Source organism: Lissotriton helveticus, chromosome 2_1 (genome assembly GCF_964261635.1).
Source record: "Lissotriton helveticus chromosome 2_1, aLisHel1.1, whole genome shotgun sequence".
Classification (NCBI taxonomy): Eukaryota; Metazoa; Chordata; class Amphibia; order Caudata; family Salamandridae; genus Lissotriton; species Lissotriton helveticus.
In genome coordinates this window covers 1,220,385,423-1,220,405,334 of record NC_136059.1, presented here as the reverse complement: position 1 = coordinate 1,220,405,334, position 19,912 = coordinate 1,220,385,423, and the positions used below count along the sequence as shown (strand labels likewise).

At 40.2% G+C, this 19,912-nt stretch overlaps 1 protein-coding gene across 2 annotated transcripts in view; it reads left to right on the top strand.

Annotated features, from left to right (window-relative positions):
* ENPEP (glutamyl aminopeptidase) overlaps positions 1–19,912 on the top strand; it is a 297,126-nt gene that overhangs the window by 176,343 nt on the left and 100,871 nt on the right. For both annotated transcript variants that reach the window (XM_078676092.1, XM_078676093.1), the window contains exons 11-12: positions 9,125–9,210; positions 12,922–13,058. In XM_078676092.1, coding sequence (XP_078532218.1) covers positions 9,125–9,210; positions 12,922–13,058 — 223 coding nt within the window. The remainder of the gene's footprint in view (positions 1–9,124; positions 9,211–12,921; positions 13,059–19,912) is intronic.

Below are 19,912 nucleotides of genomic sequence, written 5' to 3'. Positions count from 1 at the left end.
AGACAGCAAGAGCATGTAGGAGGGACATAAATGGGCAGGGAGTGTCTGGCTGTGAACTAAAGAGGCGTGATATGGATACAGGACTATGCAGCATTGGAAATCAGTGTGCCTACATTAAGGAGCCAATTACGATGCAGTCAGAAATGGCTCCGAATGGCCTTCGGTTTGTCCGAACCTGTGTCGGAACCCATTTTTACCACCGACTCGGAAACATATCCGACCGACCAATTTACGATACAAGGTAACCGGTCGGTCATTCAGAATCAGTTCTGACCGACATTTATAGAGTCCAAGTTGGATCAGAGTCGAACAGCTCAACGTGCCACATTTCTCACTGACCAATTATGATGTCAGATTGCGACAGCCGTTCAGAAACAGAATGTCCGAAATGAAACGGCTGTCGGAAACTGACTTTGGGGGCCCATAGCAGGCCCTCCTTCACCCGGAGGCCTCCAGTTGGGGCCCGTGGGGTACCCATAGGACTCCTCTTTCCAACAATACACTGTGTGGCAGGCACCATGGGGTGCCCGCCACAGGGTGCAAGGTTTTCCATAACCACCCTTTTTTTCAATGGGATCCTGTGTTGTCGTTCGGAACACAGGCTCCCATTGAAGTCAATGAGGGTCTGATCGAACGGTGTTCTGAATCATCGGAATCGGTTGGTCAGACTCCACGAACCCGAGTCAGTCGGAAACAATTCCGACATCGTAATGAGGCCCTTAATGAGCCCCTTAATTGCAGTGGCTGCAGGTTTTAGGGCAGTTTTGGGCACCAGCACTCATTCTATTACAAATTAAGCACTGCTTTCCATCATACCAATCCATATTGTAGCAACAGATACCTCTCTTTAATCTGGCTCCATGATATTGGGACCCCAACTATTTCCTCCTGAGGCAGTCACTCTAATACCAAATCGGTGACGTAGACCCGAACATTATAGTCGTTTATATATTTAACAACAGTTTATGTCCTAAAATGTTCATCCAAAGAAAATAAATGTAACTCACCAAAGAAATATTCTTTACTAGTTTTAAATATATACTGACAAACTCCACCACGTCACAGGGGATCTGATTTAGAGTTTGACGGATCGGGTCACTCCATCCCAAACGTGATGGATATTTATTCATGCTATTATAAGTTCATTATATCCAATGGAACTTGTAATATGGTGGACAGGACATCTGTCATGTTTGTGGTGGTGTAACTTGTCTTCCACACTCTAAATCAGCCCCTTGATTCCATCAGTTATGTCTCTGGGTTCACCCCCAAAGAGGTATCATGGTGCTAAGAAACAAACTGACCTCGAAAAACATTACTACCAAGAAGAACCCATCAAAGAGCAGCTAGAAGTGACTTATAAGCAATCTTGTCTGTAGCTCCCTCCTAAATTTATGGAGCTCCACAATCTGCCTAAAATGTAGTAAAGGCAAAGAATTTTACTCCTTTGTCACTAAAACAAAACAAGCACGACCCCCACAAGTTTGGCAGCAAATTTAGGAATAGTGAGGAGGAGTTTGTTCTTTTCCCCATATGATTTTTCTTGCTCATAAAGACTGAGAGTCCGATTTAGAGTTTGGCTGAGCGGGTAACTGAATACCCTCTCTGCCAAACTGAAGTCATGTCTGCCTTATTTAGAGTTGGGAAGACCTTCAGTATGACGATGATGAGACTACTCTTTCTCCACTGCTTCCATTCCTCTCCGACAGCCTGGAAGATTAATGGCCATCGAAGGTTTTGCCATTTGTCTGTCCGCCTTATTTAGAATGGTCAGAAAAATGGCAAGCCTTCACTGTCCATAAAACCTGGCAGTAAGCCACAGTCAAAACATCAAGATAACTGTTGTGATGTACTTAGGCAGTACCAGGTAGGCTTGGGCTGCATCTCTTTATGATGTACTTGTGTTCTACTGTGATGTCATGGTTCTTGGGGACCGTTTGTCAGTTGGTGTCCAGCTGTGTCTAGTGAAGATGTGGTGTGGGGTTTATCTCTGCCAAATACTACTCTTTCTCCACTGCTATCATACACCTCTGAAAGCCTGAAAGGGTAATGGCCATCGAAGGTTTTCCATTCCATTTCTCTGCCCGCCTTATTTAGAATGGGTGGACAAATGGCGAGTCTTCACTGTCCGTAAAACCTGGCAGTAAACCACAGTCAAAACTTCACAATAGTCCACATACAATGTAAGAAACTTCCATGGAGGGGAGGGTCATTGTTTTTTATTTTAAAAAAATGAATCCTGCTTTGGGTTCTGTATATGAAAATAACTAACACTGAAAGTTTGACGTGCTGCTCCATCGTGATGCGGAGCCATCCGTCAAACTTTCAATGCATTTACAGGAACCACTGTCACAGTGGTTCCTGTAAATAAAAGAGGTTCCTATTGGGCTGGTGGACATTTTTAAATTTGGCAAGCAAGTGTACCCTTGCCATGGCAGAAGTAAAGTACTCTGCCATGACAACGGTACTTAATCCGTCTGCCAAAGTCAAAATCAGTGCCTGGTCAGGAGGTCAAAAGAGAGCTCCATGAAGAGAAAAAGGTTCCGTGCACCAGACACATAGATTTAAAGAGTAGGGAAGATTATTATTATTATTATTTTTTAAACTTGTAAGGCGTGACAGCTACCCAAAAAGGGTTTCCCGGCGCCGAGACACAGCATAAAGGTAGCAAGATTTGGAGTTATATGGTCTCTTATCTTCAATCTAAGCACCAATCAAGTCACATAATGTTGAATGAGTTAAAATAAGGCTTGTGTGTTATATACTGTGGGAAACCACGGTAGATCGAAGATCGAAAACGCATGAAAAAATAAAAGCATTGATAATCTGAGTCAAGAGGGAAAAGTCAAATAAACATCACTTTTTGTCACAGCGTTGACTTGATGTACCAGAGACAGAGTTGAGCCCTTGTTCTGCTTTCATTATCTGCAAGTGCTGCTTAGAATTGCCCCGCTACTTCCATCTGATATTCATAAGTCAGTGGCTCAAGCTATCACTTTTTCTCAGATTGACTACTGCAACTTCCTTTATCTGGACTTCCCTACATTTTGTAATCAATAAGTATATTTAATCCAGAATCTTGCTGCCATGCTTCTCTTAAAACTTTCTCTGCATGCCCATGTTACTGCTCATTGCATGGCTCTCCACTGTCTTCCTTTCAAACACCTGATCTTAAAATCGTACATCTTCCATCAAACTTTCCACATTTGTAGCACTACTTTTATCCACTACTAATTCTTCTTTATCTTTAGTACCAGTACACCCTCTCAGAATATTGACTGAGCTTTATAAATTATTATCATCATCAGCACCATTCTGCTGTTACTAGAATCGTCCCTTAGAGTTGGGGACCACCTAGATTGCCACCTGTACCCCTGACCTGAGTGCTATGGCCCTGTGAATAAGGGAGCTCACCAGGCCAAAGGAGGCATGCTGTGTTCATTCGATCGCTCCCTGGGCCTGCATCATGTGGGAGCAAATTGAGAAGACCAGCCATCTCCCCCGATCTTATTGGCAGAGTGGGTGAGAGGGAGGGAGAGAGGCACATGCGATTGAGTCCCCTGCGGTCATACTTCGAATGTGCATGGATGCACCTAGAAAGTGGAGGAGCAAACCAGTCTTGTATGCTAGTTTGGGGATGATAAAAAAGCAAAGCAAAAAGGAAGAAAATGTGTCCAACTGTTACATCAAAGGGCTTGCCCCTAGGTAAAAAAAGAGTATCCCATAAGCCAAACTGCATACTTGCAAATTTGCAGATTTACTCTCGAGAGCAGGGACTACCACCTAAATTATTTTCAGTTTTTTGGGGGCCTGGCAGAAGTAGCCGAGGCACCCACATTTTGGAAAACAAGTATTCAATCTGTGACCCCGGGTGAGGTTTATGCAGTTTTCAAGCACTCTTGGGCCTAACCATATTTCATGCCCAAGATTTCACAGGTCCCTTGAGTTTCTGGTTTCTTAGTGGTGAATCGAAGTCCATAGGTAATGATTTTTAATAGTTAAAAACAAAACATGAGCATATTCGTAGTAACATCCTGAAATGTTCAAAAATTGTCAAATGCTTATATTTATTTTTGTAAGTACGGTGACACCCTGATACAAAGTCAATTAGTGTGATTTTTAAGTCTAGTATTAGCCAAGGCCCCTTGTGTTTACTACAGTTATATGTATAATATAGTTACTTATTGGGGATTTCAGCCAGCCCTCTTCAATTATTGGTCTGTTTTGTGTTGTTCACATTTTCCTCCCATCCACTACAGCATCCAGCTTGGGGTTGTGGTTCATCCCACTTCAGCTATTGGCTATCTTCACTGTAAGTGATGGCATCCTGCTCTTCCATACGGAGCACATCCAAGCACAAAGTAGTTCCCTCTTGTGGCAGGGACTACTCTGGAAAAGTGTGCTTTTTGAGACAAAAAACGATTTGGGCTTTTAGCCATTTTTATGGATTGATTACGGTGTAGCAGCTTTCCCAACAATAACGTTTTGCAAAAACCATGACAAAACAAAAGGCTAATGGCCAGCACCAGATCTGTTTGCTTTGCCAGAGCTTGTTTATAATTGCATATGGATTCGGGTGATGTAGGCATATGAAAAGATATTGTGGTTTTAGGGATTAGTGTCTGCTGGTACCTTGATCATTAAAGATGCTTTAAGCCTATGGGGTCCAGTCCACACTTAGGTGGTTATTTGTGTACTGTGACATATATTTAGTGCTTACACATGCAGCAACCAAAGCTTGTGTGACGGTGTTCCCATTGGTTTTTCTACCTGCCAGTTTGTATATATTTGGAAGTTCGTGTGTAGTATTTAGTTAATCTTTTTCTTTTTTTTATCACATTTTTGTTGCTCGTATTAAATTATGTTTACTTTTTAAACAAAAACATTTGCTGAACATTGAAATATTGAATTGGAAAATTCTGAGATTTTAGCCCCCGCAACTCGCAGAGTAAGACTTGGACTGATCTTCCTTTCATTTCTGGAAGTTAGGGGTAAAAGGGGAATTTGTTCCACGTTCTGGGGTCAACAGTACTGGATCCCAAGTGCACCAGAAGCAAAAGCCCTGAGTTGTCACATTTGGGATCCAGGAATTTCTGAATGTCTTGGTACCTCCAGCCCTGATTTCTTATACCTGATAAATGTGTGTGTGAATGGAAGGAATGCAAAACGGTAGAGCATAGCACTATTCTGGGAGAGTTAAGAAGGTTGGATAAAGCAGGTAAAGAATGCATTGTACCTCACTGGTGTTCCAACTAATCTGTATCTTTAAACAAATCAACACATCATTTTGTTTCTAGACCCACAAGCATATTAAATGTTCTACTGCACTCTGACAAAGGTTGACAGTGCTGCTGATCTGTGGGAGTGTTGCACCACAAATAGCTCGGATAGCCCACATACCTCATGGTTTGTACACTGATCAGAAAGTGTGTCTGCACCGTTGTGTAATAAAGTGAAGGGGACCTGTTCACAAACTGCACTTTTTAGTACATTTAATAGTACTAATTACATAGCAAAAATGCTATGCACAAACCTATGTGCAGAGAATGCTGCCTCGCCTATCCTTTCTATGAGGATGCCTTCACCCTGATTGCAGAAGTCTGTGAACACGTAATAAGCATATGTTTTAGTAATAGTTGTGGGAGAACCTGAGGAAGTAGCTGGAAAATGGGGAATACTTACTTCAAAATGTAAGGGGCTTAGTGAGAGGCAAGCTGAGGCTTAGGAAAGAGATGCACATACAAAGCTCCACCCACAAAAAAAGTTTGACCATTACTATTCACAAACTACACTTGTGAACTTACTACAGCAAAAATGGATCCAAAAAAGTTGTAAATGTACGCCAACCCAGTCTTGCGGTAAGACAAGCCCCACAGATTGCCACTCACAGGTACTATAAGATACTCCTCAAGAAATCAAGGTAGATAGAGTTTTAAAATAACGCCGCTAGGAAATAAGGTTGAATATAATAAACTATGTTGAATGTTAAGATTCATGTTCTTTAAGTGTTCAAAGTTATATGGCATTTGTTTTTTTTTTTAAATTAAATTAATGTTTAACTTTTTGTGGAAAAATAATTAAATACAGCTTGAAAAGGTTTGTTAAAGAAAGTAAATGAATAAAAATTCAGTAAGCAAATAGGTTTTAATAACATTTATGAAGCAATAATTAGATAGAAAAATGATAGTGAGGCTGTCATGGTTAAAAATTACTGTAATATTTAAATATTAATATGTCTAATTTTACTTTTTTATTTTTTTTATATATATTGAACATTTAATTTGATAATTTAATGTGAAGTAACATTTCATTTTTAACGCAGGTTAATAATTATTTGTAGTTAAATTACATATTTAAATTACATTAAATTGTTTTAATGTTTTTAAAATAATCATTAAAATATATATTTTCCCTGTAGTTTAGTATAGGAAGATCAGTTCCCCCAGTGGCTGAGTCCTCTGCCTACATGTGAAAATGTATCAATAGTAGATAACGCTTGATGTTAGGCCAAAGAGATGAACACCATACATGTAGGCACTGCTTCAGAAACCTTTACTGTGTGAAAAAAGTGTTACAAACAATTTCTTCCTTACATACTGCTGTATACAAATTAATAAAACAGATTTGAACAAAAAAAAGTAACTTTACATACATACATCCTGTTCTAGGAGGCTCCACCGCTAATTTAGAGAGGGTGGAGGTGTACATTTGCACCCAGTAGTAAATGTATACACGAAAATGGTGAATAACAAAAAAGTATAAAGCTACTACCAGGTGCAGTAGTTAGCTTACATGCAAGTAAATCTACACGTACAAATGTAAGTTTGTGAATAGGTACCTTTACCAGTATGTGCTAGGAAACAGAGCAATATTAATATGCCCCCTATAAAGAGTATAAATGTTTATGAGCCTATAAACAAAGTTCACCTACAATATATAATTTACTGCATGAATCCTAGTTGGACTACATATTACCTTTTGGTGGATAATGATTCATGTTGTCACTACAGTTTTGAGAAAAGAAAATTTTACATACACCAGGCAAATTTTTCAAATTCTGTTGCACATCTGTCAAAGTCTAAATGTCCTTTTTTGCCTCTTAGTGAATGAATACATAGTACCCCTGCTAGACATGCTGATTATCTTTTCCATCAAGACCATAAAATAGTAGTCAAGTTGCAAATAGCATTAGAATGGCATGCTGCTGGAAATGAACATTTGTTACCTCTAAATTGGAAAATGCAGATACATGTCCATTTCCAGCTTCTCCTTTGTTTAACCCTCTTTTCAAATTTAGCTATCCACCAGGATGGCAGAGGTCATTACGTCCATGATAACTTCTCTGATGACACAAATGGATAGATTTACTAACATTTCACACAACGCAGTGCAACAAGGCAACTTTTGCTTGAAAGGGAGATATCAGAAATGCACCTTATATACAAAGGTATGGCACATTTCTGCAACCTCCTTGCGCTGGTACACTGTGTTCTGCCTAGCGCCAATGAAGGCACCCTTGCACCATTGTGCAAGGTTGCTTGTGTTATGAGGAGGATTGATTTTCTGTAGGAAGGGATGCCTTCCTGCACAAAAAACAATCCTTAAAGGGATTTTCCTTGCCTATGTGTTATGCAGAATTAATCACACATAGAAAAAGCAAGTAACAAGGAGAAACAAAGATATTTCTCCTCTCATTGCACCTGAGTGTGGGAGGCGAATCATTTTGATGCATTCCCTTGTTAATAACTCTCTGTAAATCTGGTAATGCTCCAAAATCCATGGGTGAATGCGTGGGAATACCGACATTCCACCCATGGAATGTCTCTGTGACGCAGGGTAACAAAAGGAAGTGAAATGTGCTGCTGTACATTATATTAGATTTACTAAACCATGCAGAGTCATGCAAGGTGACTCTGTGTGATTTAGTAATTGCAAGTTACGAGCTTGTGTTGCCTTACGTCCCCTTCCATGATGTATGGGCAGCGCTAAATCTGGCACTACATGTTTGTTCAGCGGCCCCAATATTTCATGCAGACCGTGGCAAAGTGCAAGTTTCCTGCTTTTGAAACCACAGATTGTCTATCACATGGTTGTACACCTGGGAATAACAGTGTTAGCAGGCTATGCATAAATATGTATTGAACGTTCTTCTCCCATTACTGGATCCCGCCGACCCTAAATGTGAAGGGCTCTAATACCCGTCGGGTTCATGTTCGCGCCGTGCACTTATTTGTAACAAATGTTATTTTCCCACTATTGTATCATACCTACCCTAATTGTGAAGCGCTCTGATAGCCGCCTGGGTCATGTTTGCGCTATACAAAACTTTACAAACAAATCAAAATAAATAAAATTCAGCAAGCTTTTTTGTTTTACAAAATAATGACAGTGTTTTGTAAAACAAAAATGAATGACCTTGAAACCCTAGGACTTTCCTCCCAAGGGATTTATCCTTTTTTCTGTTCAGAACTGCCAGACTTTTCCTGGTGGTCCCAAACAGAAAAATGTACATCAGGCCATCCTCTCTAAATAGGGCTGGTGGTGTGATGTACTTACACCTACAGTACCAAGTAAATTGGGCTGTTAGTATAAGGTTACTGCTTGCAGAAACATGACGGTATGCCTGGCTTTAAATAGAGCAGGCTGTGCATATGTTTAGTAGAAAGGGTTCTTCACCAGTTTTGTGGTGGAGTATCTTGACCACCAAACTCTTAATAACTCCCTTCGCCTCGTCTGTCCATGTATGCTTATGTCAATGTTATTGCAGCAAACACAGATCCACATTTGGATGCTATGCAATGCGAGACATATTTTGCTGACAAGCCTTGATAGTCCCTATATTAGTGACAAATTGCAAACATTAAAACTATAGTATGCTATGACCTGCCCTTGCGCCTTAAAACCACTGCATGTATATGACTGCTACTGAATATTTATTTCTTGGTATGTTGATGTTGTTGAAACCTATCTTTTGAACTTAAAATAAACTATTGTGGGTCAAGTTCCTAATTCTGAAATCCTTAGAGTAGTTTTGAATTTGCTTACCTTTTGTTTCTGCTGTCAAATAGAAGTTAAATGTAGATGTTTTTAAGAACATTATTTTCATCTCTCTATATAATTTCAGCTACACGTGGCATTTTCCAATAAAATATGCTGCAACCATCAACAAACAGGAACATGTTGCATTTTACAACAAGTCCATGTCAACAGGTAATCTTAAATATCTTAATATTTAGCATTTTAAGTTGCAACTAATATTAATGTGTTTTAAAACAGCAATTACAAATAGTTGTAAAGTAACATGCAACAATATCATATAATGTACTGAGACTGCTGATTTTAATGAAAACAATCAAAAACTGAAATGTGTATAGCAATTTACATGGAATTTAATATATTGACATTTATTTAGTTTATTAATTTATGTTCATGCATTTACTTTGAATGTATGTATTTACATTTATTTAAGTAATTGTGATTCACTGAGAAAAGCACTATTTACATTTTCTAACCATAGATATTTAGCTAAGACATTCTCAAAAAAGTACAGCAGTTTAAAATGAAAAAAGATTTCCTTAGCAAGCCCAAGACAGTACAACTGAGCTTTAACCCCTTCGGTGCTCATGACGAGCTCAGCTCGTCATGAGGCACAGTGCTCCTGTGCTCATGACGAGCTGAGCTCGTCATGACCACACCCATTAACATTATGGCCCAGCACAGCAGAGGATTGACTCCAGCAGACATGGTGTTAATTATCCATCAGCTAACTTGCCAGAACATCCTAGAAGCATCAGGGGACAATCCATGTAGGTATTTTTTTTTCTCCTCAAAATATTCTTTATTCCAATGAGTTATACACCAAATACAAATGACACAAGAACATATGTGTGGAGTTCAAGTTCTAACAAGCCAGTTAAGTGCTAAATAAATATGTACAAAAAAGCAAATGGGCAAAAACATGCCATAACATACAACACTTACCTAGACTAAGGAAATTTCTAGATCTAACTGAGTCCAAGGTTGCAAAATAATCATACCTTTATCATTTCATTTTCAAACTTTATTTCGATCTATTTAGATCATAAAAGAGATACAGACAATTTAAAATCAATTTAAAATGATACCAACTAGAACAAGATTTGAGAACCATTACAGTTAGCCTGTCAATCAATTACAGTACATTACATTTAAAAGTCATCAATACATTTCATTTATCGCGAGTCTATATCTGACTTTGTGTGGCGGAAACGGGTGTGCCACATCGCTGTTAAAAATGTTGCCACCGCAAACACAATCGGGGTGATAGTTCAGTCTTTAATATTCTGTAAGCTGGGAGGTAGTGCCTGAAAGCTAGGTTTTTAAGAAGTGGAACAAGCCAATACTTCCTAGATCTTTGGTAAGCATTACAGAAGAATATGATATGCAAGTCATTTTCCTGGTGGTGTGGGCATACCGGGCACTGTTCTGTAAGCGAAGGCTGGGCCCAACGGTTAGTAAAGGCCTTTATCACAATCTATTTAACAGTTATTCTAGATAAATCAAATTATATAGATTAGAACATTGGTAGTTGCTAAGGTGTTAATTCTCTCATCCTTTTTGCTTAGTGTTTCTTTCTGGTGAAGCCATATAGAACATAGGTTCTTAGACACCATATGCTGGTTGAGAAATCCAAGTTCTGTTTCAATTCTGGGAAGGGTCTGACTGGCAGTATAACTTGCAAATGTATTTGATGAGATCCTTAGTTGAATTAATTTCTCTGTTCCAAATACTATTATTAGAAGGTTTTATTAAATTGTATTCAGAGTTCTACCTTATAGAACCAGATTTAGCCTTACATATAATGTTTTTCCTGTTCAAGTACTAACAGCTAAACTTCCAGAAAGAATTGCTTAAATATCAAGCTACACTCCTGCTCCGTAACAAAAAGTTTCCTTTTTTTAAATCGACCCCCCCCCCCCTAAATGTATGTAGCATAATGTTGCCAGGTCTTCATAGAGGAGCCATCAAAAACCTGCAAAAAGAACAGAACATATTGAGGATGGGGGCAGTGTAAACCATGCCTCCTCACCTTTGTCTTTGGTTTCTGGTCTAGACAGTAAGTAAGTGGTAGGTTTTAGTCTGGGCCACTGACTTTGAGCAATTAGTCCCTGCTTATAGTCAAGGAGAAACTAAGTAGAAAGCTAGAGGTGGATGAGGGTGGCATCTCCCTATCTGGTTGATCTCTAGTCTGTCACCCTCCTACCCCTCAGTCTCTCTTGTGGCCTTTGTTTCTTTGCCTTGCCCTCCACACTCCCTGTTCTTGCAACTCCATCCTTACTACAGTGGCCAGCAAGGAAGACAACTGTATATGACCATGTTATAGGGATTGACAATGATCTCCAGCAGACCCCCTGACATTATTGGGTGCACTTGGCTTCTACATATCCTTATTTTCAGGAACATGAAGCACTGCTTGAATACCTCATTAGCTGTATCTATGATATATTGTGTGTAAACATACGTGCAGATGCACAGCTATGTTCCCGTTTGATATTGTTTTGAAAAAGGAATCAACCATGTATTCAATGAATAGTTGCTGTAACCCATAGGAGTAACCAATAGGAGTGAAGCAGGGAGCAATTAGTAGGTGGCTGGGTCTCTACATATACAGTAGCCTGTGCATATTACATTAGTATGTCTCACTTAGGATGACACAGCTCCAACCCTTGTATCTTTTAATTGTCTTGGGACCATGTAAGCATGCCAGATAGCAGCCACATGCCACTTCCTAGAAGCAGTATGTAGTGTGTCATGACAGATAGATTAGCACCTATAGCATTTGGATACTGACACAGGTTTACACCTTGCAGTATCAATAGAAACCTATAAAGCATCAAAACATATTTAAAAAGTTGTCCTTTGGTATTCAAACGTATGGGTCTTTATCCAGCAGCTTAGGATTCATCAAGGGACGTTACAACAACGAAAATATTACCTATGCTACTCCATCCCTAATAAAATAAGATAATTGAAAGGGTTTTTGTTTTGGATCAAAACACGATTCTAAGTACTTATGGTGCACCACCAAAATATGTAAGGTATAATCTCATCCTATAAAAATATTGTATGCACAACATTGTTAGGACAAAAATATCTGGAGTCATAATATTATCCACATTTACATTGTCAAGTGAATATTAGGTAAGAATTAGAACTAATGGTACATTATGGGCTAATGTTAAGTTCAGGGGTAAGGTTAGGTTTAGGTCTAGAATTAGGTTCTGGGCTAATATTTGTTACAGGGCTCTTGTTTAGTTTGGGGCAAGAGTTAGGTTTTGGAACAGACATAGGCCTAGATTGTATTTTAGGTTAAGGGTTAAGTTGGTTTAAGGCTAGGTGTGCTCCTATATTTTTAGTATCTGCTATATATTCTAGCATATTTTCTATACTTATTTGACATGACTGTACTATATGTAATATTATGTCATATGATCTAATTATAGGGAATATTATAGTAAAATAAAAATAAAACTTAAAACAATGATGTATTTGTGTCTAATATTGTGGATGGTATATGCATAGTCCAATGTTTGTTTACTCATTACTGTGAAGTGCCACTCAAATCTTGGTCGGTTGTAATGGAAACAACTTGAAATATATTTAAAATGTCTACGGGAATTTTTTTAATCTGTAGTAAAATCCAACCATTGAATTTCCTCCACAACAGGGATAATACAGTGGAGGAAATTGACTCCCAGAAATTGAAAGGTTTTCCATTTACATCAATCTCCAAATGAGATCTTGAGGTTTAAAATACAGACTGACCAACCAAAAATTGGAAACCTGTGAAATTATGCAAATTGAATCACAGCATGCATTTGTATTATCTGCTTTCTGTTTCTACAGTAGTTTAATTACATTTTTCTTCTCTTTCTTCCCCAGGAGTTATTCTTAGCCCCTATGACCCTAACAATGATGGATTTCTGAAAATTAATCCAGACTCTATTGGATTTTTCCGTGTAAACTACGAAGAACAAAACTGGGACACGTTATCAAGCCTCCTGTTGAATAATCTTTCGGTATGAGACCACATGCTGGCACTATGCTCACATGGCCTTACATGTTTTCAGAAGCTCTTAACATGATGTATAACTTTCACACAAAAAATATGCAGTGTTTGGTTCTTGCTCCTGATGCAGGGATCCATTTGTACATGGGGACATTGTGCGTGTGGCAGACCGAGTGGTAATACCATCGGTGCCTAGCTGTTTAGTGTTGTCCTGGCACAATTCAGGAATCAAGCAATGTCATGTCTGAAACCTAGACAGAATGAACACTACGCGGTGTAAATTATTTAGATGGTGTGACTAATGGGTTACCTTAGCTGACTGATGACTTTACATTATTATATCATTGCTGAGTCTATTTCAGAGCACTGGGTCCAGGTTGTGGAAGCAACTGTTGAAGTTAAGTCTGATGCTTGACAAAAATGGCTTCTGGCTGAAGAGTCATGAGATAACTGTGCAGAGTTTATAATATTCAACATCAGGCAACAGTTACTCATAATATAACTAGTTAAAATTCAGATTTTTGTATACATTGCTCTTTCCTCAATCCCATTCAATCAATTCATCGCTTTCTTCAGGAGGCCACTTATACAATATGTGTGCTCATCAATTCTCATTGACATGAAATGGCTTAGAATATGATCAGGGCAGATAATTGCAAGAGCAAGATTGGCATAAATTGTAGTACACACTCAAATACCAAATAAATATGGGCACTAATTAGCATTGTGTGTTCCATGATAGCACAGGCATTTTTATGCCCTATATGACATTGTAGAAAAGAACAAATGCATAGCTATTCATAATAAATGCATACATGATAGTAGAGCCCACAATTGACTTAAAATAGGCAAAGGTATCAGTTGAAATTTTGAAATTAATAGGTAGGAAAACCTACATTTCCAATATTAAAGGGGAACAACTTAGAATGGGAATAAAGTCGAGCAGGAGAATCTGTGCTGTACGTCGTTTATGCCGCCTTAGCTGTGTCAACGCCAAAGACAATTTCACTTGATCTCTGTCCTTGATGAGAACTGCCTTGGCTTGTCCCTTGCAAGCTCAGCTCCGCATCAAATATTTATTGTCCCATGAGGAAAGGAACAAGTCTTCCTCTCTGTGGGAAAGATTCTGGATGTTTGTGTCAAAATTGTTACTACTACAGAAGTGTTAATCGTTCATTTATTTGTTATACCTTCGCAATGGGATTGAAATAGATGGTTCATAAGACTTTGGGCATTGAAAACAAACCAAATGCAAAGCAGAGGCAAAACCATCAAATGTGCAAATTTGTTGTAAAGATATTGTGACTGTATTTTTATCTGAAGAATGTTATGTTTGTGACAGAATTGGTCACACGTGTACATGGCATAATGTGCTTTACGTGTACTGTGTGACAGCATTTTGTTCACTTATGTGTGAATATCTTCCTAACCATAAATTAACTTCAGAGTTAGTGGTGCAATACTATAATTTGTCAACGTTTTTCTTACAATTCTTTTTATTGTTTTTAGTGTGTTTAATCTATTTCTTCAGGTTACAGTAATTCAAAGACAATAGTGCTTTATCTTAATATCAGTATGATTCATGTTTTCTTTTGATGTGCTTTAAAACTAAAGAAGATTTCTATACCAGTTTCAAATACACCTACCTGTAGATAGTATCTTTAATGTTCTATTAAACTTCTGTGCCATGGTTTTTTAACTTAAAATGTTCATTTCAAGCATATGGCAGAGTGGTTTAGGTGGATGCCTATTTTTACTGTGTGTAATATGCTTTTGTAGTAAAAATAAATAATTATTGGATCAGCCTGCTACCACAGAAATTATTGGCATTTCCAATTCACAAATCCAGAACCCCTGTCTTCCGAAATACCCCATAGCCTGATCGAATCACATCATAAAGAACTCCCTAAGCACCAAACCACCACTGAGCTTCCCCCACCACCACCCCAGCTGCCTATCCTAAACCCCTACAAATTGCTGCCTCATACAAATCACAGCAATGTTCAGTTAATCTACTACATTAGGCAGATGGGAAAAAATAGCCAGAATGCGACCACAGACACGCACACATTGGTCAGCACAACCCTGACCAGGCATTCCCATTCAGTACCCCACTGACCTCTTCACACATACCTATCACACAGACTATCTCACATGCACACCATTCACATGGACCATATATGTATAGAAAATCTCCAATGTTTTGCTTTCTTATACCATTTATTCAGATACAGCCCAATCATTAAAAAAAACCCTTAGGCAACAATTCGCCTCCCTCCCTCACAAACCCACACAATGCCAGGCCTACACATACAACTTCCTCTGGATCCCTTTAACCATCCACAACCAACCGCAAATAAAGACAGGCACTGCCGTGATACAGTCAGCTGTTTCAAAATGTTTCCCCGCACTGCTATGAGTTTAATGGTTTGCTGGCACCTATATTCAATTAGCTACCAAAATTGTACAAATTTGAACGTTTAGCATGCCCCATCTTCAGATTCTGTTCTTTATGCGTTTCACTATGTGAACAGAAAGGTATATATTTAATTGATATTTTCATAGATGAGGGAATTAGTCATGCAGTGTCTAGTATGTCATCAGCTAACCATTACTCACTGTATTTACATTTTTAAGGAGGGATCCACTCACAATCTCATGCATTCACCTATTCACATATGAAACTACATCCACACGTCCTACCCACCACCATGCCCCACGCATTCCCCAGGACTCACCCAGCAACCCTTGAACTCACACTTATCCAGCTCCCTCATTCACATGCATTAACATCCACCCATACCCAAGCATCTATCAACCACTCTCAACCATGCACATATCCAGCCAACCTTATGCATGCATCGATTGGTCCACTGATAGCCAAGTGTTCATCTGTCTATCCAATTGTGCATCAAGATATTTACGTGCAACAGCCATCTACCCCAGTACAGTAAATTGTCAGTCGGTCATCCGATCATCGTAGACTGATATTCCTTTCACCCATACACACACATGTAAGCTCACTGTGCATCAAACATTAAAATACAACATTCCTCCAAGTCCCTCGGGAATTATTTGTCTTTGTTATGTTTGTCAATATTTGACTAGTAATTGCAGAGGTAGAACATATCGCTGTGTGTGGGGCTTACAGTAGCCATTTAGGCATACTGCCTTCTTACTTTATGTAAGTCAGGGATGTGTCCTAAAACTCTGGGGGGGAAAGTGCAAAGTGATATTGATTACAGTGTTACCAGCTCTTCCTCTGATAGTGCAGTACATCGAGGAAGTAAAAACTGCTGGGCAACCATATTAATGATACATTGGAGCAGCTACAAGTAACGTTACATCTAAGACAAAGTCATTGACAAAGCAAAGGGCTAGCTAAATTATAAGTGGACATGTTTCTTCACTTACTGGCAAGTTTGTGGGTGTACTTCTGTGAATGTGTATGTGGGTGAATGCAGTGGTTGGTTGAATGACTAAATGACTGCTTTCAATTGTGGGTCAAAACCCAGAAGCAGAGCAGAGTGTTACGTAGCCGCACGGAGGGGAGCCAAAGGAATCGAGAAGTCCGCGCAACCCGTCCGATCCACCCGACCTGAACTGAGACTCAAAGAACTGCAGGCGGCTGGGAGGTAAGCAGCTGGTAGTTGGTCATGTCAGGAGCAGTCGGACTATTGGAGCCCTGGAGAAGTACCTGTGTTTCTACCCCCGCGCCTTGGTGCTTGCCATGTACAGGGGAGGCCGGCAGCCAGAGGTCAGCTTGTTGTGGCACCAGCCCCCAGCCACCCTGCTGGGGCAAGGCAGGTAGAGCTATAGGAAGCAGTAGGCAGATGCATTGGTTCACGGAGGCCTACCGTGCCCTGCCTATCCATCTCTGCCCCTTCTCTCCTGCATCCTCAGGGACACCCAGGCGGGCTGCGCATGACCCCCGCACCACCTGTGACCGACCCCAGAATGATCTACGCAGGATCAAGAGGCGAGCCAGCACTTAATGAGCACTGGTAAAGGGCAATAGAGGCGATACACAAGGGCATAGGCTGTAGGGCTGTTGAGAAGGGTGCAGGTTGGGGCCCCCGGAGGCCACTTGGAGATATGCAAGCCCATGAGGAGGCCAAGTAAAGCGGACTGAGTGCCCGACACTGTGGTCCCCAGAAAAGCAGGGGTATAGATTGGTGGAAAGTGAGAAGACTGGCCTGGATGGTGCTGGTGTCCTGGGTCCCCCACCTAACATCAAATAGCTAATGGAAATGGCATCAATAACCCCAACACCCAAGCAACAGAATTCCACCCCCAGATCTCCAGCTACCTTATACTTGCCCTTGGAACAGGATTTACATCCCTCCAGTTACACAACTGTGGAAGAACCCCTAACAGCACATGTTGAGCTACCTAAATTGGACAACTCGCTTGTAGATACTGCAGCGGGAACTTGAAAGATGACACTTATAGACTACTTCAAGAACTGCCGCATAAAATCCACAGCGACAAATGGCTCCATAAAAAATACGTTTTTTTCCATACAACCCTGCCAAGACTCTCAGACAGGTGAACCTGTGCAAATAAATGTTCAAGCCATGATTCATGCCCATCCGTACACACAGGGTGCTCTCACACACACATACAGGTGGCCCACCCAATGTGGACGAGCCTCCTACTCCTGTGCATCTTAAGTCGGGGTTAGTCATTCAGACAGACAATTAAATCAACCGTCACTTAACATCCCGACACGGTCTTAATGTACAAAACTCCTCTCCAATCACCATCTCAAGTGATGGCTCTACTATTAACCTGCCCCCCCCCCCGCTTCAGGAAAACAATAATTTATACACTAACAATACACAAACTCCCAGTAACAATAATATCCCCAGTCCCCCCGCAGCACAATGGACAAGGATCTCGCCCGGAAATATAAAACTTCTTACACCAAAGACTCCATCAGACCTGGACAAACATAATTATCCCAGTAGTAAGCAAGGAGAGCCAAATAACTGCTCCCTACTGGATCTATCTTTTTTCAAGCAGATTCCAACAGGATCACAAGTATACATGAAGCCCCCGAAATGGTGGTGGATGAGCTGAATTCAATCTGGCCCCTGCAAACTCTACAATCCACAGTTACTGCATTAAACTATCACTCGGACAAACTAGACCTTCAGGTCGATCTTTTAAACATACTTGCAGGGATAGAGAGCAAACTGGAAAGCCTTAACAAACTGATAACAAAAGTGCAATCAATAGTCAATTTGTCACAATCAGTTTGCTACTGTTCCCCAATAATCAACAGTGTGTCTTCTCTTCCCTCGTTTCTCACCCTGGTTCTGACAGAAATCAGGAAACTACCCGTAGGATCACAGGGACTGACTCATCATTTACATCAAACTTACCCAGTTGCACAGAACGTCTTAAAAGCATATAACATAAAGCAAGAAATGAGTACTGGAAATAAAGCTCCTGGTTTGAGGGCTAAGGTACCCCCTAAAGAAGTCATAGTGGTTGTGCCGTCACCCGATTATCAATTAGTAAGCCTGAAGTGCAGAAATTTCCCATAACCCAAGATAAATAACTCGGATCAAACAGCTGGTGGTTGAACTATCGACCTTGCCAATGACATCACTGGGCAATGGGGATGTCGGATCAGGCAACGGAACTATGAACAAATCATTGCAAAAGCGACACCTGAGTAAGAGGGGAAAAAAGAATTTGAAAACAGTGCAATAAGGCCAGCCACGTGACCCTAAAAACAAACTGTAACTCCTTTTTAACCCATAAAAGCAAATTACTAATTGTCTCGATAGGTAGTGAAATCAGTCCTTCTTCTTTACTGCAACAAACTATAACGACACCTCCAAAGGCAGCAGTTGGACAGACAGGTAACATGTCACAGGTATTAGGCCACTGCAACAAACTTAGGAAAACCCCATTGCACGTGGGTAAAGCCCCTCTGGAGAAACAACAAACTCCGACCTCTGTATAGCCAAATAAGGAACCTGTGTCAACATAATCCCTGATGCCTTCCGCTAGCGGATTAGGAGTTTCAACATCCCACATAGACAAAGTAAATGTGACCACAATGAAGCAAAGAAAAGTAGCTACAGAGCAGCACAGCGATGACCCAAAGTCAGGAGGCAAGGAGAGTATTTGGATACAGTCACAAAAGACCTGGGTACTCCGAACGTACGTAAAGAAGTCCTCAAGAAGGCAACCCAACAGCATTATAGTCGTCTTGACGAGTACAAGCAAGGGGTACCAGCAGCCCTTTGCAGGAATGTACCAGTCCACACAGGGGGCAAGAGCAAGAACATGGACCTAGGACAGGGTCTGGTTACTACAAATCAAACATCCAAATTGCTGTTTATTCCAAAGAATCCCTCTCAAAGCCCGCATGACATCTTAAACATAGGGAACATCCTTAAGTTGTTTACATTTATTCCCGAATTGTGTAAACTTGAATCTAGTTAAATAGCAGCAATAGAATGTATACCCCCAAAGGTCAACAAATCACTGAACCCACACTAATTACATTGGCATCAGTAGCAATCAAGGAGCTGATTTTATCAAGATCCGAGCAATTTATCAGGTGGGGTATCAAAATAATTGCCCAGAAAGATCGAGGGTATCCAACGGCATTAGCAAAGCCTTTGGTTACCTCTAAGAGCATCAGTAATCCCCCATTTTCAATATTAAAAAACACATTAGGCCAAGCCGCAACAGGAAGCACAGCCCAAATGATAGAGGAGCCAAATCATTTGAAAGATGACTGGGCTTGGCTGCCAGTAGCCCTATCTGGATGAAGTCACAACTGAAATAGCATTCGAACAGCAGTCTACACCAAAACATCCGGACTATCAGTGTGCCCTTGGA